The 27,175-nt window shown below is 43.1% G+C and overlaps 1 protein-coding gene across 1 annotated transcript; it reads right to left on the minus strand.

Annotated features, from left to right (window-relative positions):
- Nucleotides 1-219: 219 nt before the first annotated feature.
- On the minus strand, nucleotides 220-26,693 carry LOC115199093 (sortilin). The gene is made up of 21 exons (XM_029761648.1): nucleotides 25,953-26,693; nucleotides 25,244-25,306; nucleotides 24,663-24,739; nucleotides 24,414-24,516; nucleotides 23,478-23,645; nucleotides 22,815-22,888; nucleotides 22,341-22,387; nucleotides 22,089-22,225; nucleotides 21,028-21,111; nucleotides 15,771-15,831; nucleotides 6,695-6,850; nucleotides 6,139-6,239; nucleotides 5,888-5,987; nucleotides 5,187-5,361; nucleotides 4,527-4,720; nucleotides 3,798-3,990; nucleotides 3,236-3,352; nucleotides 2,844-2,970; nucleotides 2,340-2,446; nucleotides 2,061-2,181; nucleotides 220-1,839 (listed from the first exon to the last, which is right to left on the minus strand). Exons 1-21 carry the CDS (start codon nucleotides 26,196-26,198, stop codon nucleotides 1,825-1,827), a joined length of 2,466 nt encoding a protein of 821 aa, XP_029617508.1. The 5' UTR covers nucleotides 26,199-26,693; the 3' UTR covers nucleotides 220-1,824.
- Nucleotides 26,694-27,175: the final 482 nt, after the last annotated feature.

Below are 27,175 nucleotides of genomic sequence, written 5' to 3' on the forward strand. Positions count from 1 at the left end.
GACCATTTAAGTCCTTGACCCTCATTCTCCCAATCTATATAATCAGAATTGACACCCATAGTGTTCTCATTCCAGCACAGCTGTTGCCATTCCAACCTTTTCTCAATTTCCTCCTTTTCATCCACGCTACTCGCTGCCATTTACAACCTGAACACAGCCATTTTATCTAGAGTTCTATAACCGCGGGAAGCCCCTGATAAATCAAAATAAAAAGTAGTAATATTATATTTTTATTTTACAAAATTAGTGAACTAGGCCTTTATTACTCCTACATGAGCAGAGAAAAATACTCGTCAGTTAAAGTCCCGCAATTAGAGCAACAAAGCTAATATGTGTAAATTGTAATCTGTTGGTGTCACTGAATAGGCTGATACCTAATTTCATGGACCCAAGATCCATAGGTAAGGCTGTACATTGCAATATGAATGTCCAATACATACAATAGGCTGAATAGTGAGGGGATTTCCAACATTTAAAGTTCTGTAATAAGAGCTAAGACGCTAGTATTAATTTCACTTTTGTTGCTAGTGCTGTTGTTCATGACACACGCTCCAAGTCACATCAGCTCTAAAGAAGGGGCAAAGCATAGACACAAGACCTTTCAGGAGAGGATATGCTGCACAGCGCCCTCTTGTGTGGGGAGAGTAGTTGAATGAAAAGTGCATCCTTCCTCCTGCATCCAGCAACCATTGATTATTATTACAAGATTGGGCAAGTAAATGCAAGGGCACCATCACATGGCTTTCACCTTTCCAATTATTTATAATCAACGAGGAAGGAATGATGCACTTTTAAAGAATTCAAATAGGGATTTCATTTGTGGGTGGTCCTGTCCAGATAGAACAAGTGGAACCCATCGGTTGGAGCCCTAGCCCATATGGCACATTGTACAGGTAAGTAATAAGGCAACAAAAAAATCCATCTAGGAAGTAAAACAGTTAAAGAACATAGTCAGCACCTCACCTAAACAGTCTAACAGAAGATAATCTATTCAAATAGAAATCAAGTTGATAGTAATCTCTACTTGCTGTGGATCCACTCTACATGTCAAATCAATCATATGTTATTTGTCACATGCTTCATAAACAACGGGTGTAGACTAACAGTGAAATTCTTACTCACGGGGCCTTTTCCAACAATGCAGAGTTAAAGATAAAGAAATAGAGACATCAGGAATAAAGTCACAGTGAATAACAGATTACAGTTGATTGTTCCTGCAGAGTAAATACAGAATAATTGAGGTAATCAGGCACTTTATTTCCATTACATTGCTATTCTAACATTACTGTTTTGATTTATTAGGAATGCACATTATTCAGGGCCTCATCAAAATACAGACTAGTGAACAGTGGTTATAATAATAATAATTATAGGCCATTTAGCAGATGCTTTTATCCAAATTGACTTACAGTCATGCGTGCATACATTTTACACACGGGTGGTCCCGGGAATCGAACCCACTATCAATTGCGTTGCAAGCGCCATACAAAATTGTGCAAGTTGAAGAAAGTGTTCCACACATAAATAATATCATCAGACAAACTATTAATTCATGAAATACTTAAAAACAGAGCAGTGAAACTTGAAGTAAATTCTATTCTTCGTTGGTTCAACCAGTGTGTGCCCAGTGGGAAGTGTTCTTCGCTCAATAAATAGCTCGGGGCATCTGCATACCATCTACATGACATCCGCAATTTGTTCCTTACAAACCCTAGACATCTTTCCATTGAGATGCAACAGGTACGTAATACAACAAGTGGAATGCCATACATCCAAATGGCCAAGCTCTGGAGATCATCGTCAAGATATTTCATCTCATGTTGTTCATTCAATAAGATCCTACAAAACGGGGGGGACAACAGAGGGAAATAATCAATATTTTCCACATTACGTCTTGTAAATGGATCATTGTTCATTTAAAACAATTGACGGGCCAACATGACTATGACGTTGCCCTTAAATGCACAAGTTCACACATATTTTGCCTCTTGCTATGCACACAAAATGTCCTAAAAATCCTGAGTGCCTTTAGCCACCATGCTAAAGCTAATAACACTCACATCATCTGAATCCACTTGGAAGACTGATGTTCCGTTGCTACTGGCGACACTCTCTGGGTCGGCGGCAATGGAGCAGTCATCGTCCTGAAGCTGCAGGACAGAGAAGCGATACGTTGGCGCCCTGTAGGGGGCAGAGCAGAGCCACAAGGCATGTCAATATTTAGGACCAGAACGGAAGCAGGCATTTCAATGTGCACTTGTACCTGAGCAGTGTGTGTGTGTGTGTTTGTATGCGTGTGTACTTGCATGCTCGTGCGCATAAATGTGTATGTGGCTCACCTATTTCCATAGATCATTCTCCTTACAGTATAGACAGCAGCAGCAACAGCCACCAGAATGACAATCCCTAATCCAACACAAACTACGATCAACAGCATCTTCTCTCTCTGAAATACAGACATAGCATTATCATATTTCTGGTCATAATATTCTAAACGCTATAAAGCTTTATCATGTGACACATCGCATCATCTAATATGTGGGGCTGTATTTTCTGATGAGGAAGTACCCAGAGGGTGTGTAGGCTTTTGTTCCAGCACACCGCTGACACAACTGATTCAACTCATCAACCAGTTATCAAGCCATTGATTGAATCAGGTATGTTAGTACTGGGCTGGAACAAAACCCAGCTCACAATGTGTGTCTCCCGAGAATGAAGAACACAGTTACACTATGCCCAGGTAAGTCACACCTTTCACACTGTGAGCAATAACCCAAGCACACACACACTCAAAGGAGACCCACACAAGAACTCACAGATGCACACGCACAGGTCACACTCACCGGGGTTTCAGAATATGGGCTGGCAGTGGGGGGCTGACTGGAGTTCCCACAATGCTTGCTGACTGTTTCCTTTCTGCGCAGGGGAGTGAAACCTCCCTCACACTTATCACTGGGAATCTTACGGTACCTACACATGGAGACCACACGGTGAACTGTGTGTGTGTGTGTGTGTGTTTGGTTTGACTATCTTTGTGGGGACCACAAAAAAGGTTATTTTAGGAAAAAGGTTATTTTAGGCTTAGGGGTTAAGTTTAGGGTTAGGGATACAATTAGGGTTAGGAGTTAAGGTTAGTGTTAGATTAAGGGTTAGGGTCAGGAAAAATAGGATTTAATGGGAATCAATTGTTTGGTCTCCACAAGGATAATAAAACAAATGTGTGTGTCATAATTACCCCGATGTCCTAAGCTCCTCCTCCTCTCCATTTAGACACACCTCCAGGGCGTGGTCTGCAGTGTCCAGTTGTCTCATACACTCTGAGCTGTTCTCATGACGATAGTAACCATAGTCACTGTTGGAAAGGAGAGACACGTTAGGCCATTTCAACCACAGACACAGCATATGCCTTGTTGGCAATGTTATGTTTGGGTCTGCGTTGACTCTGCCTTTGCCTCAAAGGCACAATTAGAGAAAAAAACGCTTTTTTGACTAGAAATGAAGTAACAGATTGTGCCTTTAAATGGACAACACTCAACTTCTGGTTTCCTGTATCTGAATGTATCCCTGATTAGAGGGAGAGAATGAAAACCAGGGTTGAATTTATTAGGGCACAACAAAGCATTTTTTTTTCAACAGACAATGAAAACGAGTGTTTCCTAAGTTCAGGTTGTCCCTTTCTGTTTCAGTTTGTTTTCTTCTGGTTACTACTGAATACGACCCAATAGTGTTACGGCCCTCGCAGACCATAACTGAATAGCCTTGTCAGTTTAGACTGGACCCCTGACAGTGTTTCTTACCATAGGTAGTCCTCTCTGGTGCAGGGGCAGGGGCTTTTCTGCCTGCTCACCACGTAGTCCCGTCCATTCCTGCAGACGGACAGCTTCCTCAGCCTCCTGAAGATCTCCTTGTAGCCCAAGACACACCCCTCTGTGGCCAAGTCCCCGCCCTCTGTGGCATGGGCCAACCACTGAACATAGTCCTGGTTACCACCTATAGGAAACCAACGTTAACCAATAGAGAGACTATTGAGACATGCCAATTTTAGTATATATTTATCAATATCAGTATGCTCAATTCAGTTCCTAGTGACCCACAGGGATGCACGCCAAAGGTGGCTGGTGGGAGGATCTATAGGAGGGCGAACTCATTGTAATAGCTGGAATGGAATCAATGGAATGGTATCAAACACATCAAACATATGGAAACCACATATTTGACGACACTCTTTGGGTATTCTCACAATAGAAAGCTAGCTACTGTTTCATTCCTTGTGAAATGTCTGCTGTTGGTTTAATGATTATGATCCTTGGGGATATTACATTTGACAACGAACAACTCACAGGGGGAATCGCAATCATCTTTCCTTGATTCCTCGTGACCACTCTCCTCACCTCCTTCTCAAAAAGCATTGAAGGAGAAAATCCAAGGTTCCTCCCCTCAGACATTCTCCTCCACTGAGTTTTGACAAGGAGACGAGTAGACACAGGGCACAAAGAATCAAGGAAATACAATTGAGATTCACCCACACTCTCTGGTGAGGAGACTCTGGAAGTCAATGGTGACCACCACCCACATGGGCTGGTGGTCGTCCTCGGGCCGGTAGCCCCACACGCTGATGTTCATGGTCTTGGTGCCCGGCTCGGATGTCAGGCCAGCGAAGAAGATGGGCTGCTCTGTAAAGTTGTACACCTTCCAACACTGGCCCTCATCTGTGGAGAACCTGGGGTGATGCACAATGACACACAGGGTTGTTTTCATTAGTGCACAGAGTCACAAAACGCTTTGCAACGGAAGACTAAAACGAGCCTTTCTTATTGGACAAAGTTAAGGTTGTTTTCTTTCGTTTGGTGCCTAATGAATACGACCCTGTATAAACATCTCAATGTGAACGTGCAAGCACACACACACACACGCATGAAGTACACAGAATTAAAACACACGCATACAGAGTTACAGGATAGTGGACTGCTTATAGACACATTCATAGCCACAACTTTATAGGGAGAGAAGAGCGGATAGACACACCACACTCCATAGTCACACACACACACACACACACACAAAACACTCAGAGGATGTCGCTTGCATGCCATGGGTGGGGGTGCAAATAAAATGCATCTCCTTACACCAATCGTTCTACATGCCACCGACTGTGTGTGTGTGTGTGTGCGTGTGGTGTTCAGTACTTGATGGTGTTGATTTGGCCGTCCATGGGGTGGGCCTCAACAGCCACGACGAGCCCCCCAGCGTCCAGGATGCTGTAGTGATGGGGCCCCCTCAGGGAACCCCTCCACTTGTACCCCCCATCCTCTGACACGTACACGTCAGGCCGTGTTGACGAGATGGAGTCCCCCACACTGCCTGACCGGTCAAAGTGCAGAGGTCATAGAAAGGTCACACACATTCTGGGACAGCTAGAGGGTGGGGGATGTGTCCGAAAACATGTTCTATCTGTCAGTCATCCGGTCCCAAATTTCTCCCTACCCATCCGTTTAGCCCTAACCCGCCAATGTTTTCTGACTTGAAGGGCCTGGATAGAGATAACCAGTGTAGTGGAGAAGCTTTCACCATACTGATCCCACATTACTGATCTGCAAACATTAAATGGTGAGGGAACGAATTGGGACCGAGCATATATAGTGCACTATATATGGGATCAGCTATTTTGTAGTGATGACCGAATTATTAGGGGGGGAAGAATTTCCTGTGTAGTTCAAGATTCAAGATTCTCTACAATGCTAAATGTAGTGCACAACATCATGTACACTACGGTAATACATAAGTATCACAATGCAACATGTAGTGCACAACATCCTGTACACTACGGTAATACAGAAGTATCACAATGCAACATGTCTTTGATATGTATGATTGACAGTTTGGTTACCGTGGGCGATGACAAGGCCAACGGCAGTGGGGTCAGAGAGAGGCAGCATGGGAGTGATGCCGTTGTAGCGACTGTGCTCACCGTGGATGTGCAAGTTACACTGTCACAAACACACACACACACACACACACACACACACACACACACACACACACACACACACACACACACACAAGAATCCAGTGTTCACAATCATATAATAAGCATCAACACACTTAATTGTCAGAGGAGGGAATGAAGTTAGTTCTCACATCATTTCTTGAATCCTCACCACACTCAACATTCTGGGGCTTGTTGAGGAGTTTCCACTCTCCCCCTCGGTTAAATGAAATGACTGTCCGAATGCGGCCGTCTGTCAAAAACAATACCCAGGGAAAAAAAACGTTTTAGCCTGGATTAGTAATTGTCATATTTTTGCCACAAAAAAATACATGAATTCACACTTCAATCAGCAAGTTGAAACCCCCCCTACAAAGTACATGCATTTTATATTGGACAAGTTCAGGTATCAATCAAATGTATTTATAAAGCCCTTTTAACATCGGCAGTTGTCACTAAGATCTTAAACAGAAACCCGGCCTAAAATTCCAAAGAGCAAACAATGCAGATGTAGAAGCACGGTGGCTAGGAAAAACTCCTTAGAAAGGCTAAAACCTAGGAAGAAACCTAGAGAAAAACCAGGCTCGGAGGGGTGGCCAGACCTCTTCTGGCTGTGACGGGTGTAGATTATAAGAGTCCCTCCCCGTTTCGGACTGTTTATGTTCCTAAAGAATACGACCCAGATTGTGTTGATGTGTAGTTGCGTACCCTCCTCCAGTACGTTGGTGAGGTACACTCCTCTCATGGAGGTGACGTTGGTGAAGTCACTCTTCCCTTCCCCACCAAACAGGTGGCGCTCTAGAGACTTAGAGTACAGGATGCCCCGGTCATCTGACGTGTACACCGTCCCAAAGTAGCTTTCCTCTGGAGAATAGAAGACAGTAGAGTATGGTACAATAGAATAGGAAGTCAATAGAATCAAACATTATAATATAGAAGGAATAGTCATTTATCATCACTCTATCCCGACCCCATGAGACAACACACACACAGATGGAAGAAATACAGTGTCTTCTGTAAGCTTGGGAACAAACCCAACTGTGCTGACACAGCCCTCTATGAGTCGGCATAGCGATAAGGGGCCGTAAACATCAATAAATGGTGTGAAGAAACCTCCTGACATCAAAGATGTAGAAACAACTTACGTCAGCACTTAGTGGTAAATAGTATGCATATGACCTTCTGGCCTTAAAATCCCTTTGTACCATGTGTGTGTTTGTGTGTGTGTGTACCCTGATGCCCAGAGCTGTGTCAGCTGGTATTATAGCCTATCAATGTGTCTGTCTACCTCTAACCTTCCCCCACTCAGATAAAACCCCTCCTTCTTATCTTCTCCATTCAGCTGAATGGAACAAACACCTCGGACCTCCACCCATAGACACCTACTGTATGCACTGACACAGAAGACACACACACACAGCCTGTATGATTTGTCAGCAATACTGAGAACTTGTGAAACCAGCCTTTCCTCTTTCTCTCTAACAAACTCAAGCTTTTCCATTGCAGCAAGCAGGGTAGTAGAACTGAGACAGACATATCAGGGATAGTAGGACTGAGACAGACATATCAGGGTTAGTAGGACTGAGACAGACATATCAGCGTTAGAGTTAGTAGGACTGAGACAGACATATCAGCGTTAGAGTTAGTAGGACTGAGACAGACATATCAGGGTTAGTAGGACTGAGACAGACATATCAGGGTTAGAGTTAGTAGGACTGGGACAGACATATCAGGGTTAGTAGGACTGAGACAGACATATCAGGGTTAGTAGGACTGAGACAGACATATCAGGGTTAGTAGCACTGAGACAGACATATCAGGGTTAGTAGCACTGAGACAGACATATCAGGGTTAGTAGCACTGAGACAGACATATCAGGGTTAGTAGCACTGAGACAGACATATCAGGATTAGTAGCACTGAGACAGACATATCAGGGTTAGTAGGACTGAGACAGACATATCAGGGTTAGTAGGACTGAGACAGACATATCAGGGATAGTAGGACTGAGACAGACATATCAGGGTTAGTAGGACTGAGACAGACATATCAGCGTTAGAGTTAGTAGGACTGAGACAGACATATCAGCGTTAGAGTTAGTAGGACTGAGACAGACATATCAGGGTTAGAGTTAGTAGGACTGGGACAGACATATCAGGGTTAGTAGGACTGAGACAGACATATCAGGGTTAGTAGGACTGAGACAGACATATCAGGGTTAGTAGGACTGAGACAGACATATCAGGGTTAGTAGGACTGAGACAGACATATCAGGGTTAGTAGGACTGAGACAGACATATCAGGGTTAGTAGGACTGAGACAGACATATCAGGGTTAGTAGGACTGAGACAGACATATCAGGGTTAGTAGGACTGAGACAGAAATATCAGGGTTAGTAGCACTGAGACAGACATATCAGGGTTAGTAGCACTGAGACAGACATATCAGGGTTAGTAGCACTGAGACAGACATATCAGGGTTAGTAGCACTGAGACAGACATATCAGGGTTAGTAGGACTGAGACAGACATATCAGGGTTAGTAGGACTGAGACAGACATATCAGGGTTAGTAGGACTGAGACAGACATATCAGGGTTAGTAGGACTGAGACAGACATATCAGGGTTAGTAGGACTGAGACAGACATATCAGGGTTAGTAGGACTGAGACAGACATATCAGGGTTAGTAGCACTGAGACAGACATATCAGGGTTAGTAGCACTGAGACAGACATATCAGGGTTAGTAGCACTGAGACAGACATATCAGGGTTAGTAGCACTGAGACAGACATATCAGGGTTAGTAGGACTGAGACAGACATATCAGGGTTAGTAGGACTGAGACAGACATATCAGGGTTAGTAGCACTGAGACAGACATATCAGGGTTAGTAGGACTGAGACAGACATATCAGGGTTAGTAGGACTGAGACAGACATATCAGGGTTAGTAGGACTGAGACAGACATATCAGGGTTAGTAGCACTGAGACAGACATATCAGGGTTAGTAGCACTGAGACAGACATATCAGGGTTAGTAGGACTGAGACAGACATATCAGGGTTAGTAGGACTGAGACAGACATATCAGGGTTAGAGTTAGTAGAACTGAGACAGACATATCAGGGTTAGTAGGACTGAGACAGACATATCAGGGTTAGAGTTAGTAGGACTGAGACAGACATATCAGGGTTAGTAGCACTGAGACAGACATATCAGGGTGAGTAGAACTGAGACAGACATATCAGGGTTAGTAGGACTGAGACAGACATATCAGGGTTAGTAGGACTGAGACAGACATATCAGGGTTAGTAGGACTGAGACAGACATATCAGGGTTAGTAGGACTGAGACAGACATATCAGGGTTAGTAGGACTGAGACAGACATATCAGGGTTAGTAGGACTGAGACAGACATATCAGGGTTAGTAGGACTGAGACAGACATATCAGGATTAGTCGAACTGAGACAGACATATCAGGGATAGTCGAACTGAGACAGACATATCAGGGTTAGTAGGACTGAGACAGACATATCAGGGTTAGAGTTAGTAGGACTGAGACAGACATATCAGGGTTAGTAGCACTGAGACAGACATATCAGGGATAGTCGAACTGAGACAGACATATCAGGGTTAGTAGGACTGAGACAGACATATCAGGGTTAGTAGGACTGAGACAGACATATCAGGGTTAGTAGGACTGAGACAGACATATCAGGGTTAGTAGGACTGAGACAGACATATCAGGGTTAGTAGGACTGAGACAGACATATCAGGGTTAGTAGGACTGAGACAGACATATCAGGGATAGTCGAACTGAGACAGACATATCAGGGTTAGAGTTAGTAGGAGTGAGAGACATATCAGGGTTAGAGTTAGTAGGACTGAGACAGACATATCAGGGTTAGTAGCACTGAGACAGACATATCAGGGTTAGTAGGACTGAGACAGACATATCAGGGTTAGAGTTAGTAGGACTGAGACAGACATATCAGGGTTAGTAGGACTGAGACAGACATATCAGGGTTAGTAGGACTGAGACAGACATATCAGGGTTAGTAGGACTGAGACAGACATATCAGGGTTAGTAGGACTGAGACAGACATATCAGGGTTAGTAGGACTGAGACAGACATATCAGGGTTAGTAGAACTGAGACAGACATATCAGGGTTAGTAGGACTGAGACAGACATATCAGGGTTAGTAGGACTGAGACAGACATATCAGGGTTAGTAGGACTGAGACAGACATATCAGGGTTAGTAGGACTGAGACAGACATATCAGGGTTAGTAGAACTGAGACAGACATATCAGGGATAGTCGAACTGAGACAGACATATCAGGGTTAGTAGGACTGAGACAGACATATCAGGGTTAGTAGCACTGAGACAGACATATCAGGGTTAGTAGCACTGAGACAGACATATCAGGGTTAGTAGCACTGAGACAGACATATCAGGATTAGTAGCACTGAGACAGACATATCAGGGTTAGTAGGACTGAGACAGACATATCAGGGTTAGTAGGACTGAGACAGACATATCAGGGTTAGTAGCACTGAGACAGACATATCAGGGTTAGTAGCACTGAGACAGACATATCAGGGTTAGTAGGACTGAGACAGACATATCAGGGTTAGTAGGACTGAGACAGACATATCAGGGTTAGTAGGACTGAGACAGACATATCAGGGTTAGTAGGACTGAGACAGACATATCAGGGTTAGAGTTAGTAGAACTGAGACAGACATATCAGGGTTAGTAGGACTGAGACAGACATATCAGGGTTAGAGTTAGTAGGACTGAGACAGACATATCGGGGTTAGTAGCACTGAGACAGACATATCGGGGTTAGTAGAACTGAGACAGACATATCAGGGATAGTAGCACTGAGACAGACATATCAGGGTTAGTAGGACTGAGACAGACATATCAGGGTTAGAGTTAGTAGGACTGAGACAGACATATCAGGGTTAGTAGCACTGAGACAGACATATCAGGGTGAGTAGAACTGAGACAGACATATCAGGGTTAGTAGGACTGAGACAGACATATCAGGGTTAGTAGGACTGAGACAGACATATCAGGGTTAGTAGGACTGAGACAGACATATCAGGGTTAGTAGGACTGAGACAGACATATCAGGATTAGTAGGACTGAGACAGACATATCAGGATTAGTAGGACTGAGACAGACATATCAGGGTTAGAGTTAGTAGGACTGAGACAGACATATCGGGGTTAGTAGCACTGAGACAGACATATCGGGGTTAGTAGAACTGAGACAGACATATCAGGGATAGTAGGACTGAGACAGACATATCAGGGTTAGTAGGACTGAGACAGACATATCAGGGTTAGTAGGACTGAGACAGACATATCAGGGTTAGTAGGACTGAGACAGACATATCAGGATTAGTAGGACTGAGACAGACATATCAGGGTTAGAGTTAGTAGGACTGAGACAGACATATCAGGGTTAGTAGCACTGAGACAGACATATCAGGGTTAGTAGCACTGAGACAGACATATCAGGGATAGTCGAACTGAGACAGACATATCAGGGTTAGTAGGACTGAGACAGACATATCAGGGTTAGTAGGACTGAGACAGACATATCAGGGTTAGTAGGACTGAGACAGACATATCAGGGTTAGTAGGACTGAGACAGACATATCAGGGTTAGTAGGACTGAGACAGACATATCAGGGTTAGTAGGACTGAGACAGACATATCAGGGTTAGTAGGACTGAGACAGACATATCAGGGATAGTCGAACTGAGACAGACATATCAGGGTTAGAGTTAGTAGGAGTGAGAGACATATCAGGGTTAGAGTTAGTAGGACTGAGACAGACATATCAGGGTTAGTAGCACTGAGACAGACATATCAGGGTTAGTAGGACTGAGACAGACATATCAGGGTTAGAGTTAGTAGGACTGAGACAGACATATCAGGGTTAGTAGGACTGAGACAGACATATCAGGGTTAGTAGGACTGAGACAGACATATCAGGGTTAGTAGGACTGAGACAGACATATCAGGGTTAGTAGGACTGAGACAGACATATCAGGGTTAGTAGGACTGAGACAGACATATCAGGGTTAGTAGGACTGAGACAGACATATCAGGGTTAGTAGGACTGAGACAGACATATCAGGGTTAGTAGGACTGAGACAGACATATCAGGGTTAGTAGAACTGAGACAGACATATCAGGGTTAGTAGAACTGAGACAGACATATCAGGGATAGTCGAACTGAGACAGACATATCAGGGTTAGTAGGACTGAGACAGACATATCAGGGTTAGAGTTAGTAGGACTGAGACAGACATATCAGGGTTAGTAGCACTGAGACAGACATATCAGGGATAGTCGAACTGAGACAGACATATCAGGGTTAGTAGGACTGAGACAGACATATCAGGGTTAGTAGGACTGAGACAGACATATCAGGGTTAGTAGGACTGAGACAGACATATCAGGGTTAGTAGGACTGAGACAGACATATCAGGGTTAGTAGGACTGAGACAGACATCCGGGTTAGTAGGACTGAGACAGACATATCAGGGTTAATAGAACTGAGACAGACATATCAGGATTAGTCGAACTGAGACAGACATATCAGGGATAGTCGAACTGAGACAGACATATCAGGGTTAGAGTTAGTAGGAGTGAGAGACATATCAGGGTTAGAGTTAGTAGGACTGAGACAGACACATCAGGGTTAGTAGGACTGAGACAGACATATCAGGGTTAGTAGGACTGAGACAGACATATCAGGGTTAGTAGAACTGAGACAGACATATCAGGGTTAGTAGCACTGAGACAGACATACCAGGATTAGTAGCACTGAGACAGACATATCAGGGTTAGTAGGACTGAGACAGACATATCAGGATTAGAGTTAGTAGGACTGAGACAGACATATCAGGGTTAGTAGGACTGAGACAGACATATCAGGGTTAGTAGCACTGAGACAGACATACCAGGATTAGTAGCACTGAGACAGACATATCAGGGTTAGTAGGACTGAGACAGACATATCAGGATTAGAGTTAGTAGGACTGAGACATACATATCAGGGTTAGTAGGACTGAGACAGACATATCAGGATTAGTAGCACTGAGACAGACATATCAGGGTTAGTAGGACTGAGACAGACATATCAGGGTTAGTAGGACTGAGACAGACATATCAGGGTTAGTAGGACTGAGACAGACATATCAGGGTTAGTAGGACTGAGACAGACATATCAGGGTTAGTAGGACTGAGACAGACATATCAGGATTAGTAGGACTGAGACAGACATATCAGGGTTAGAGTTAGTAGGACTGAGACAGACATATCAGGGTTAGTAGCACTGAGACAGACATATCAGGGTTAGTAGCACTGAGACAGACATATCAGGGATAGTCGAACTGAGACAGACATATCAGGGTTAGTAGGACTGAGACAGACATATCAGGGTTAGTAGGACTGAGACAGACATATCAGGGTTAGTAGGACTGAGACAGACATATCAGGGTTAGTAGGACTGAGACAGACATATCAGGGTTAGTAGGACTGAGACAGACATATCAGGGTTAGTAGGACTGAGACAGACATATCAGGGTTAGTAGGACTGAGACAGACATATCAGGGATAGTCGAACTGAGACAGACATATCAGGGTTAGAGTTAGTAGGAGTGAGAGACATATCAGGGTTAGAGTTAGTAGGACTGAGACAGACATATCAGGGTTAGTAGCACTGAGACAGACATATCAGGGTTAGTAGGACTGAGACAGACATATCAGGGTTAGAGTTAGTAGGACTGAGACAGACATATCAGGGTTAGTAGGACTGAGACAGACATATCAGGGTTAGTAGGACTGAGACAGACATATCAGGGTTAGTAGGACTGAGACAGACATATCAGGGTTAGTAGGACTGAGACAGACATATCAGGGTTAGTAGGACTGAGACAGACATATCAGGGTTAGTAGGACTGAGACAGACATATCAGGGTTAGTAGGACTGAGACAGACATATCAGGGTTAGTAGGACTGAGACAGACATATCAGGGTTAGTAGAACTGAGACAGACATATCAGGGTTAGTAGAACTGAGACAGACATATCAGGGATAGTCGAACTGAGACAGACATATCAGGGTTAGTAGGACTGAGACAGACATATCAGGGTTAGAGTTAGTAGGACTGAGACAGACATATCAGGGTTAGTAGCACTGAGACAGACATATCAGGGATAGTCGAACTGAGACAGACATATCAGGGTTAGTAGGACTGAGACAGACATATCAGGGTTAGTAGGACTGAGACAGACATATCAGGGTTAGTAGGACTGAGACAGACATATCAGGGTTAGTAGGACTGAGACAGACATATCAGGGTTAGTAGGACTGAGACAGACATCCGGGTTAGTAGGACTGAGACAGACATATCAGGGTTAATAGAACTGAGACAGACATATCAGGATTAGTCGAACTGAGACAGACATATCAGGGATAGTCGAACTGAGACAGACATATCAGGGTTAGAGTTAGTAGGAGTGAGAGACATATCAGGGTTAGAGTTAGTAGGACTGAGACAGACACATCAGGGTTAGTAGGACTGAGACAGACATATCAGGGTTAGTAGGACTGAGACAGACATATCAGGGTTAGTAGAACTGAGACAGACATATCAGGGTTAGTAGCACTGAGACAGACATACCAGGATTAGTAGCACTGAGACAGACATATCAGGGTTAGTAGGACTGAGACAGACATATCAGGATTAGAGTTAGTAGGACTGAGACAGACATATCAGGGTTAGTAGGACTGAGACAGACATATCAGGGTTAGTAGCACTGAGACAGACATACCAGGATTAGTAGCACTGAGACAGACATATCAGGGTTAGTAGGACTGAGACAGACATATCAGGATTAGAGTTAGTAGGACTGAGACATACATATCAGGGTTAGTAGGACTGAGACAGACATATCAGGATTAGTAGCACTGAGACAGACATATCAGGGTTAGTAGGACTGAGACAGACATATCAGGGTTAGTAGGACTGAGACAGACATATCAGGATTAGTCGAACTGAGACAGACATATCAGGGATAGTCGAGCTGAGACAGACATATCAGGGTTAGTAGGACTGAGACAGACATATCAGGGTTAGAGTTAGTAGGAGTGAGAGACATATCAGGGTTAGTAGGACTGAGACAGACATATCAGGGTTAGTAGCACTGAGACAGACATATCAGGGTTAGTAGCACTGAGACAGACATATCAGGATTAGTAGCACTGAGACAGACATATCAGGGTTAGTACGGCTGAGACAGACATAAGGGTTAGTAGCACTGAGACAGACATATCAGGGTTAGTAGCACTGAGACAGACATATCAGGGTTAGTAGCACTGAGACAGACATATCAGGATTAGTAGCACTGAGACAGACATATCAGGATTAGTAGCACTGAGACAGACATAAGGGTTAGCAGGCTTAGACAGCCATAGATCTAGATGAGATAGATGTACAATTTCAGACACGATCGGTGCTGAGTAAAATACATGAGTAAACTTTAATGTTTAATCTAAAGACGGATCCATGTGGCTCATATGTTCTTTGTCTGTACTTGAAAAGCATGTGTGAGTGTGTGAGTTAGAATGTGTGAAATAGAGAGAGGGAGAGAAAGTGAGATAGAAACAGAGACTAGAGTGTGTGTGTGTGACAGAGTGTCTGTTAGATATGTGTGTGTTTGAGTGAGTTGCGATGGCGTTCACTCCTTTCCCCTACAGTACCTCCTGGATTGTCCACATGCATGAAGATCATATCCTCATCCCCATCCAGAACCGAGTAGAACTGGAAACACACACATGTATACAGGTGAGAAAATTAATCATTAAGACATGTGTGCAACTGTTTGCGTTATTGTAATGCCTCCCCCAATTAGTGTGTGTGTGTGTGTGTTCTCCCATTTCTAAGCCTTTAATTATCGTGAGAGAATATCTTTGTTTCTGTCTCGTCAGCAAGATACAGTTTGGGAGGGAGTTGAGGGAGAGAGAGGAGAGCAGGGGATGGTATGTGTGTGTGTCTTTGTCGGTGGCAAGATCAGGTGTGGGCATCTGTCGTTACGTTATGTGTTGTAATGGAAAGTTGCCAAACGGTCTCCTCCTGATATGAGCAAACGTCTTTCAAACCCCTACTTCCTCTTTCAAGAGCTTCTAGACCAGAACCTTGGTGACAGTTACTATATCTTGTAGTTACTTTGTCACAATGTGGTTTTTAATCTGAACTATGTCTTGTCAATTGTTGTGACAGATTCTTTACCGTGTACTTGTCAAAATGCTGTCACCCTGATCTGGAATTCTGAGATATTTTTTTATTAATTTATGACAGAGGTACAGATAGAGGGACAGAGACAGAGGGACAGGGGGAAAAGAGAGACAGGGGAAGACAGGGACATGAAGACAACAGTACAGAGGAACAGGAGAGATGGACAAGGGTAGGATTGTGGCGTTCATAAAATTTTGTCAGCCAGTGATTGTCAAGCCAATAACTGCCAGTCTCACGGTTAATGAACGTTATTAATTGTATTATTTTATAGTATGAAGAATACAATCAAAAATAGATTCATAAAATAGAAAGGATCTTTTCTCCAAACGATTTCAAAGGAAGCGCGCACTTACGGCTATTCTGTGTTGAGCGGTTAACAAAGAAACTGGTCCTCCTATATGCTTAATTTAGACTTATTTATGCAACTTTAGTTGTGACACAAACATTGGGCTATATGTTCAGATTTTTATACATTCTAAGGCTGTATGATGCGACTCTAATATTGATTTGAAAAATAGTTGCATGAAAGGCATGAGCTCTTATTTGTTTGTTGTTCAAGCTACACACACTTCATCAGTCTCTCATTCACAATTTGACAAGCACTTGATAGTTTTCTCACCAGGCCTCAAATTTCCCAGCGGCATCCCCCTTGTGTGGCCGTAATGCCCCCTAAAAAAATCCATGCCTTTGCAGCCAAAGTGGCCATTGTGCCCTTTGGCTGAATATAATAATTATAATTCCCTTCTCCCAGCTGCCGTGCTCCGAAGCACCTCTCACTCACATGGCTCTCTCAGATATCTACATTTTTAATATCCAATGCCCGTCACGTGATCGGGTCCTTCTCACAGGCATTTCAGCTAAGAAGTAGGATACAATTGAATGAAGACAGACACATCGGGGGACGCAACTCCGAATGTTAGAACTGTCCACTACTTTTCATCAGCCAATAAGATGAGTGGGCCTAACGAACAGCAGAACACTAGCCTATGTCAATCTACTATCCCCCATATGTCACGGATTCCCCCGGTACTGCTGCCCTTCCGTGCACCAGTTCCGGAGGTCTACGTCACCGGCCTGTCTCATTACGCACACCTGATTCCAATTCTCCTGATTAGTAATTGTATACAGTTGAAGTCGGAAGTTTACATACACTTAGGTTGGAGTCATTAAAACTCGTTTTTCAACCACTCCACAAATTTCTTGTTAACAAACTATAGTTTTGGCAAGTCGGTTAGGACATCTACCTTGTGCATGACACAAGTCATTTTTCCAACAATTGTTTACAGAGAAATGATTTCACTTATAATTCACTGTATCACAATTCCAGTGGGTCAGAAGTTTACATACACTAAGTTGACTGTGCTTTTAAACAGCTTGTAAAATTCCAGAAAATGATGTCATGGCTTTAGAAGCTTTTGATAGGCTAATTGACATCATTTAAGTCAATTGGAGGTGTACCTGTGGATGTATTTCAAGGACTCCCTTCAAACTCAGTGCCTCTTTGCTAGACATCATGGGAAAATCAAAAGAAATCAGCCAAGACCTCAGAAAAAAAATTGTAGACCTCCACAAGTCTGGTTCATCCTTGGAAGCAATTTCCAATTGCCTGATGGTACCACGTTCATCTGTACAAACAATAGTACGCAAGTATAAACACCATGGGACCACGCAGCCTGTCACGGTCATCGTATGAATGAGACCAAAGCGCAGTGTGTGTATCGTTCCACATCTTTAACTGTGAAACTATGCAAGACATACAATAAACTAATAAACAAAAACAACAAATCGCGACGAAGAGGTGCAACATACACTAACTCAAAATAATCTCCCACAAACACTAGTGGGAATAACAACAACTTAAATATGATACCCAATTAGAGACAACGATGACCTGCTGCCTCTAATTTGGAATCATACGCAAACCCCAACATAGAAAAAAGAACATAGAACACAACGTAGAAAATTTAAACTAGACAAAAACCCCAACACAGAAAAAGAAACTAGAACCAACATAGAAATAAATAAACTAGACCAAACCCCCCAGTCACGCCGTGACCTACTCTACCATAGAAAAATACAAGCTCTCTATGGTCAGGATGTGACACAGCCGTCATACTGCTCAGGAAGGAGACACATTCTGTCTCCTAGAGATGAATGTACTTTGGTGCGAAAAGTCCAAATCAATCCCAGAACAACAGCAAAGGACCTTGTGAAGATGCTGGAGGAAACGGGTACAAAAGTATCTATATCCACAGTAAAACAAGTCCCATATCGACATAACCTGAAAGGCTGCTCAGCAAGGAAGACGCCACTGCTCCAAAACCGCCACAAAAAAGCCAGACTACGGTTTGCAACTGCACATGGGGAGAAAGATCGTACTTTTTGGAGAAACGTCCTCTGGTCTGATTAAACAAAAATAGAACTGCTTGGCCATAATGACCATCGTTATGTTTGGAGGAAAAAGGTGTAGGCTTGCAAGCCGAAGAACACCATCCCTACCGTGAAGCACGGGGGTGGCAGCATCATGTTGTGGGGGTGCTTTGCTGCAGAAGGGACTGGTGAACTTCACAAAATAGATGGCATCATGAGGGGGGGAAATGATGTGGATATATTGAAGCAACATCTCAAGACAACAGTCAGGAAGTTAAAGCTTGGTCGCAAATGGGTCATCCAAATGAACAATGACCCTAAGCAGACTTCTAAAGTTGTGTCAAAATGGCTTAAGGACAACAAAGTCAAGGTAGTGGAGTGGCCATCACAAAGCCCTGACCTCAATCCTATAGAAAATTTGTGGGCAGAACTGAAAAAGCATGTGTGAGCAAGGAGGCCTACAAACCTGACTCAGTTACACCAGCTCTGTCAGGAGGAATGGGCCAAAATTCACCCAACTTATTGTGGGAAGCTTGTGGAAGGCTACCCAAAATGTTTGATCAAAGTTAAACAATTTAAAGGCAATGCTACCAAATACTAATTGAGTGTATGTAAACTTCTGACCCACTGGGAATGTGATGAAAGAAATTGAATCTGAAATAAATCATTCTCTCTACAATTATTCTGACATTTCACATTTTTTAAATAAAGTGGTGATCCTAACTGACCTAAGACAGGGAATTGTTACTATGATTAAATGTCAGGAATTGTGAAAAACTGAGTTTAAATGTATTTGGCTAAGGTGTATGTAAACTTCCGACTTCAACTGTATATGTGTCCTCTGTTCAATATTGTCTTGTCGATTATTGTTCCCATGTCCGTTGGTCTCTGAGTACCTGTTCTTTGTGATTTTGGCTTTCGTGCTGCGTGTATTGTGCTGCGTGTATTGTGCACTGTTATTACGGGTCTCGTCCCGTGTATTGTTGTGCATTTGTTATTATGGGTCTAGCCCTGTGTAGTGTACTGCGGGTCTTGTCCTGTGTATTTATTAGAGGTTTTACCTCACTCTTTTGTTTGGGTTACATTCCTGTGTTTTTGTATACGTGTTTGTTTTGGGCTTTGTCCTCGTGCCACTCACATAAAAAAAAACGTTTAAAAGCAATGGAGGCAACAGATCAGAACGTTTAGCTTAAGATGTTGATAAACTATTCGGCTATTTCTTCACATTATAAGCGCAGGAATGCGCACATGGCAGTAGGCTATAAGTGCGAACGTTCCAAAATGCAATCAATTAGTGGGAAAACTGTCCTTGAAAGTGACGGTAAATGTGATTATGCATACAATGCTGTATTATAAAGGTGCATTTTTATGGTGAAAATTATCTTTCCCAAACTTGAAACTCACGTGCTGCGTATATATGCCAGTTTGGCTCTATACCGGTTATAGAGCGGATTAATATGCCTAATTTTAGGAAGTTATTTGGCTACTTTAGGTTTGATACAAACATTATCAAAACATATATGCCTATGGGCTAGGCTACATGAGGTGTGTGACTATGATTTGAAAAAGTCGCAAGAAAAAGGCATGCACTGGTTCTTGCCTTACTACACAAGCTGGGCATCATTCACAACTGATAATATATAATTCACAAGTGATAGGCTTATATTGTCACCCATCAGACTATTCTTAATTTAATGTTGTCTTTACATGCTAAATAATATATGTCTGAAATTAGGTTTGATTTAGAATGGGCCATTATCATGCACCTGTCTCAGAACAGAGGCATGGGGAAATACTTAAATAGAAGACGCTTTTCCCATGGTTCATTTTCATGCCAGCCAGGTAGGCTATACTCCTGTTGTAAAGCAAAGCAATGTGCTTAATATTAGGACAGTTTATAAATATAGTAGGTCTAGCCTATTGAAAGCTGATGGGATCCTCCTCTTTTTAATAGGCCATCAAAACCATGTTTTCTCACACAATTGCATAGCCTATAGAAATGTTGCGCAACATGAACTCATGGGCCCTTGTGAAGTGTTTGATCCGATTTTCGCTAACATTTGCATTGATGTCAGAGTGATTAGAGGGACAATAGAGTGCTGAGTACCAGACAGTTAGCAAGTTTGGTAGACTACTAATGACCATCAGCAGTATCAGAGCTTGGAGAAGCCTAGTGACAGTGACTAAACAGTCACGTGGAATTTTACTGCCTTCATTACTCATTACCGGTGTGGCGGTAATACGGTTACTATAACAGCCATAGACAGGGGACAATAGAATGAAGTGAGGGCTGAGGGGACATAGTGGGGTACAGAGGGACATAATGGACAGATAGACAAGAGCCTGTCCTACCTGCTCAGTGGAGGCAGAGGGGAGCTGGGCCTTGTTGAAGTGGTCCCCTTGGTCTGAGGAGACATAGATGACACGTGGGGCTCCCTAGGAGAGAATCACTTAGTCACAACACAGATCTAACCAAGGCTCCCTAGGAGAGAATCACTTAGTCACAACACAGATCTAACCAAGGCTCCCTGGGAGAGAATCACTTAGTCACAGAACAGATACAACCAAGGCTCCCTGGGAGAGAATCACTTAGTCACAACACAGATCTAACCAAGGCTCCCTGGGAGAGAATCACTTAGTCACAACACAGATCTAACCAAGGCTCCCTGGGAGAGATTCACTTAGTCACAGAACAGATCTAACCAAGGCTTCCTGGGAGAGAATCACTTAGTCACAACACAGATCTAACCAAGGCTCCCTGGGAGAGACCAAGGCTCCCTGGGAGAGAATCAGTTAGTTACAACACAGATCTAACCAAGGCTTCCTGGGAGAGAATCACTTAGTCACAGAACAGATCTAACCAAGGCTTCCTGGGGGAGAATCACTTAGTCACAACACAGATCTAACCAAGGCTCCCTGTGAGAGAATCACTTAGTCACAACACAGATCTAACCAAGGCTCCCTAGGAGAGAATCGCTTAGTCACAACACAGATCTAACCAAGGCTTCCTGGGAGAGAATCACTTAGTCACAACACAGATCTAACCAAGGCTTCCTGGGAGAGAATCACTTAGTCACAACACAGATCTAACCAAGGCTTCCTGGGAGAGAATCACTTAGTCACAACACAAATCTAACCAAGGCTCCCTGGGAGAGATTCAATTAGTCACAACACAGATCTAACCAAGCAAGAACCACAATGTGGTGTAGGACTGTTGACTGACTGGACCAATGAAAGGCAGAGTAAGTGGAAATAACACAGAGTGTAAATTATTGTATATGTCAGCTTATATGTTGATACTCGTGTGTATTTGTGTGTGTGTGTGCATGTATGTGTACGCTTGCGTGTGTGTGTGTGTGTGTGTGTGTGTGTGTGTGTGCGTGTGTTTGGTTGCATCAGTGTGTGTGTCTCACCAGTGTCTCCATGACTGAGGTGAAGAGGAAGCCTCCTACATAGCCGAAGGAGAAGATGCTGTGTGCCACGGTGGTGAACGTCTTCCCCAGGTCTTCTGTCCTCTTTAGGAACAGCTCTCCTCTTCTGTCTGCCTCCACTAATGACACAACACATTACTAGACCAGCGCACAAACAGAAGAAAACAAACTTGTCGCTCATTTTTTGGTTTCAAAATGTTTTGCTACGGTGTGTACTAATGAATCTGCTCTCACCTGTTCCTTTGGGACTGAAGCTGAAGAAGAGAGTGATGCCGGAGCCCCTGGCAAAATAAGGACAGAGAGAGAGAGACCCAGTTAATAATCATATTTATTACATTTTGTTACTTTTTATTACATGGGGCAAATCCTATAACTTACACTCAAGTAATTTTCCCTTAGTCTCCCATTGATTGATATCAATGCATGACTAAGTGAAAATTTGCCTTTAGTGACTTAACAAATAGGAGCTTCTCACTCCTACCAAACACACTATAGTTGCCGCCAGACCTGGGCTAAACATTCCAATTCAGTCAAACAACAGACTGTAGACGTGTGTGCTTTATGAGCTCTGTGTGTTTACTACATTGTTGTATTGAAGTCAGTATTTAGATTGAACACGACACACCTCCTCTCTTTGTCTGGGCACGGCTGATCAAACTGAGCTTTGTGGTGCGTGTGTATGTGTGTGTGTGCCCCGTTTGTTCTCACCACGTGAAAGATTGTGTTCCTTCGTGAACCTTTGTCCACACAGCCCCAAAGTCCAGAGAAAGCCACAGGCCGCCCTGCAAGTGAGAAAAGCATAGGAGAATGTGTATTTAATGCTGGAATATGTAACTTTTTGGGCGACCCGACCAAATTCCCATAGAAATGTGAGTTATAGATCTGTAATTCTCATTGAAAGCAAGTCTAAGAAGCAGTAGATCTGTTTTATCTGTGCTATTTCTATGCTTCCTGTTATTAAGTTCAGTTTTTGCATCTTTTACTTTTGGTTTTGTACACCAGCTTCAAACAGCTGAAAATACAATATTTTTGGTTATGGAAAATATATTTCACAGTGTTTTAGATGGTACAATGATTCTCTACACTAGACTTGCTTGTTTAGTCACATAAACTGAAATTAGGTTAACTATTATAATTTTTTCTACCAGGAAATGGCAGAGTAATTTTTACATATGGTACCTTTATGTATGTATGTATGTATGTATGTATGTATGTATGTATGTATGTATGTATGTATGTATGTATGTATGTATGTATGTATGTATGTATGTATGTATGTGTGTTTATGTGCCCGTGTGTGCCCATGTGTGCGTATATGTGAGGTGAATGTGATCACAAAGAGATAAAGAGCATGTTTGTTTATTTACTCACATCTATGCTGATGACCACTAAGTACTCGGGATTCAAGAAGTGGAAGGTGATTGGCTGGGCCGGGTGAAAAGGCAGCTGGACAGACTTAAACGACACTCCGGCGTCAGTTGAGGTAAAGATGACGCCACCGGGGTTGTCCAAAACCGGTGTGTCTGCAGTCAGAATCACCTGTCAACCAGAACAAGCACCATCGGTGATGGGAGGTTGCCTTAACGTGCATCTCAATAGTCTAAACTGGCTTCCTCCCCTTGTCTTCTCTAATTTCTTCATATAAATCACCTCCCCCAACATAAAACTATGAGGCCTCATCCTGGGGTGTATTCATTAGATGCCAAACAGACAAAAACAAACTGCAACAGACCTGAATTTGTCCAATAAGAAACGCTTGCTTTTGCTGCTGAACATTTTCCGTTGCAGATTGTTTTGCTACGTTGTGCCCTAATGGATAAAACCCTGATGTGGTTGTTTAGGAGAAATGGGTTTGGTAGTTTTGTTGTTCTCACTGTCTAGTCTTCACACCAGTGTTCTGAGCAGCGTGACCACAGTGGCATGTGGAGGAGAGTGTTGAAACTGAGCTGTGGTGGCTCAAGCTGATTGGACAGCAAGAACCAAGACGGCTGATGTGTCTGCACATGCACACCAGACAGTCACAAACACACACACATACACACAGACATGCAGACACACACACATACTGTCTTCCCTGTGGCTCAGTTGGTAGAGCATGGTGTTTGCAACGCCAGCATGGTGTGTGCAACGCCAGGGTTGTGGGTTTGATTCCCACGGGGGGCCAGTACCAAAAAAAATGCATGAAATAAAATGTATGCATTCAGTACTGTAAGTCGCTCTGGATAAGAGCGTCTGCTAAATGACTAAAATGTAATGTCATCAGCCAGAATGCTTTCCTGCATGTACACTTGTGATCAGGCAGCTTACCTGTTGAGAGTTCCCTGGTCCAGCCAGAAGTCCAAATTCCTTCCTTATGAAGGTGTTGCTGATGAGATGAGAAATATCATGGAAAGACTTGCCATAGTCTGCACTGAGAGGGGAGTATAACAGGCCAAAATGTCAGAACACTGGCTCAGTTCATCTAGAGACACAAACAGACAGACGTGTGCGCGTATTGTCACACACACGCGCGCGCAGACAAACAGACAGACAGATATATTGCCACCATCCACTAACCTGCGGTACAATCGTGAAGAACCGCCCTCGAAGAAGGAATCTAGAGGAGCACTGATTGTAGACAACACCAAGATCACCTGGTGGGACACAAATTAACACTTGGCTAAACTTCACCATAACTGTACTATTACCAGTTTATGCAGTTAGCAATTCCCATTTATCCACCTGTCATTACAAGCAATCACTCAATCAATCAATCACTCAATCAACAAATCAATAAATTAACCAATCACTCAATCAATCAATCAATCACTCAATCAACAAATCAATAAATTAACCAATCACTCAATCAATCAACCAAATTAAAAAACTGTTGTCAAAGGTTTAAAAGGTTTCCTCTCTCCTCGTCCCCTTTCCTTTCCTTCATCTGCATCGATGTGAGAGAACTGGACAGGCGAAAGCAAATTCCCTGTAGGCATCTATCACGTTGCCTCACTGTCTGGTTATCGCAGGTGAAAGAGAGGAAACGAGGTGAGGAAGCCACTCCAGCGTAATGAGCTGCAGCCCTTTCAGATGCACCCAATAAGTGACGATGACAATGATGCTACATCCATCATCCATTTAGTGACGACCATACGTACTCCTGTCCCGTCTCCAACCCATGTGACAGTAAAACTGGAGCCATTGTCACCATGAAACCCTGTCTGAAGGGAGAGAGAAAGAAAGAAAGAGAGAGATAGAGAGAGTAAAAGATAGATAGATAGAGAAAGAGACATAAGATGAGGGACAGTGTCTGACAGACCAACCAACCTGCACATGTCCTCTATGCTTATTGTTATTATTCAATGCATGGTTATTTTTACCCTTGGATATTTTTACCCTTGGTTATTTTTACCCTTGGTTATTTTTACCCTTGGTTATTTTTACCCTTGGATATTTTTACCCTTGGTTATTTTTACCCTTGGTTATTTTTGTTACTGTTGACCAGTTGACAATATTGATTATTATTATGTAAATATTGTAAATCTCCAAAGAAAGCTTTGGCACATTGTCACGTCATGCCAATAAAGCAAATTGATTTGAACTGAGAAAGAGAGCGAGTGAAACTCAACTTAATCTTTTTCCTCACATACACCCATAACATCACACCTTCAGAGCTGATGACAACCCAAGTAGCCCTACCCTCAAAACTATCACACACAAAATCATTAATAAAGCAAGCATTAATCATCATGATGACATATTATGATACATTTGCATTTATTTATGCAATTGCAAAAGTAAAACTGCGGTGTTGATGCTATAGTAATTGATAAAGTACGTCAAAAACAGCACTGACATAGCTCTCACCTCGTGTGTGTTTTGATCCAACACCCGGTGTTCTAATGGTGTGAGAGGGAGTTTACAAGCGGTGAAAGTGGGTCTTGGAGAAGCTGTGGTATCCCTTTCTGGCCGTGAGAGGACTTGGCGTTGGTCCCCACCTTGCTGAGTCTGATGGAACGACACCGTTCTCCGGTTTCGTTGCTCTTTGCACTGACCCCCCACACCCAGAAGAAGCAAGCATGCCCCACCGAGGACCAAAAGTCTCCAAGTCATTTTGATGTGGTGGGCTAAATAACGGTAAAGTCCCAAATCCCACAGTTCGGGTCACGTATGACAGACCAGCACTGCCTATCGCTTCAGGCGACAAATGACAAGTGTCGCACTTGAATGGCTGGGGGCGGAGAGACACGTTTGACGAGTAATTTACCTCAAATCTGCTGCCAGTGGGTATATGAACGGTTGTTCGCCCCCATGCCGCATCCATGTGACGACCATACATATATAGGCTACAAAACATCCTTCACATCAGCCACTATAACGCCTTTGCAAATACTAATAGTAAGCTAAGCCTATAGCAGCCTATGACTCAATGTTAATGCTATAGTAGCTATAGGCTAAATTCCCTGTAGCATAACAAGTCATTTATGTATTACAAGTGTGAGAAAAGTATCTCCCACCATAGCAACACATCTACAGTAGTCTGCAAAGTATTACTACATAGAACTAAACAACCTGCCTAATAGATGTAATGTCATCAGCAACGATTTATGCGCTTCTCCCTTGTCCCGCACACAGTAAAACAACTGTTGAACACCGCGAGATGACGCAGTTGGCCTACAAGAGACACTGTAGCCACTCGCACCAATTCCTCTTCTGATTTATTTTTACAAGTTCATGTAGACCTGTTGTTTCTGATGAGTTGACTTGGCTAGAGAGAGGAGAGACTTAGTAACAGTAACATTTACATTCAATAGGTCCCTCAGCGCTCAATAACATTTTTGATGAGACCATCATTAGACAGGCAAGAAAGATCATATCGGACTCAACACGTGTACTGAACATTGAGTCCCAGCTGATGCAACCAGGAAGGTGTTATAGGGCAAGATTTCTCAAAGTGGGGTCCGGGGACCACTGGCCAAATCTCAAAATACTATATATATATATATATATATATATATATATATATAATTTTGAGATTTACTATGTGTCATGTCGGGAAGTCAGGCGCAGGAGAAACAAACTTGGTGTAA

This window comes from Salmo trutta, chromosome 8, assembly GCF_901001165.1.
Source record: "Salmo trutta chromosome 8, fSalTru1.1, whole genome shotgun sequence".
Lineage (NCBI taxonomy): Eukaryota > Metazoa > Chordata > Actinopteri > Salmoniformes > Salmonidae > Salmo > Salmo trutta.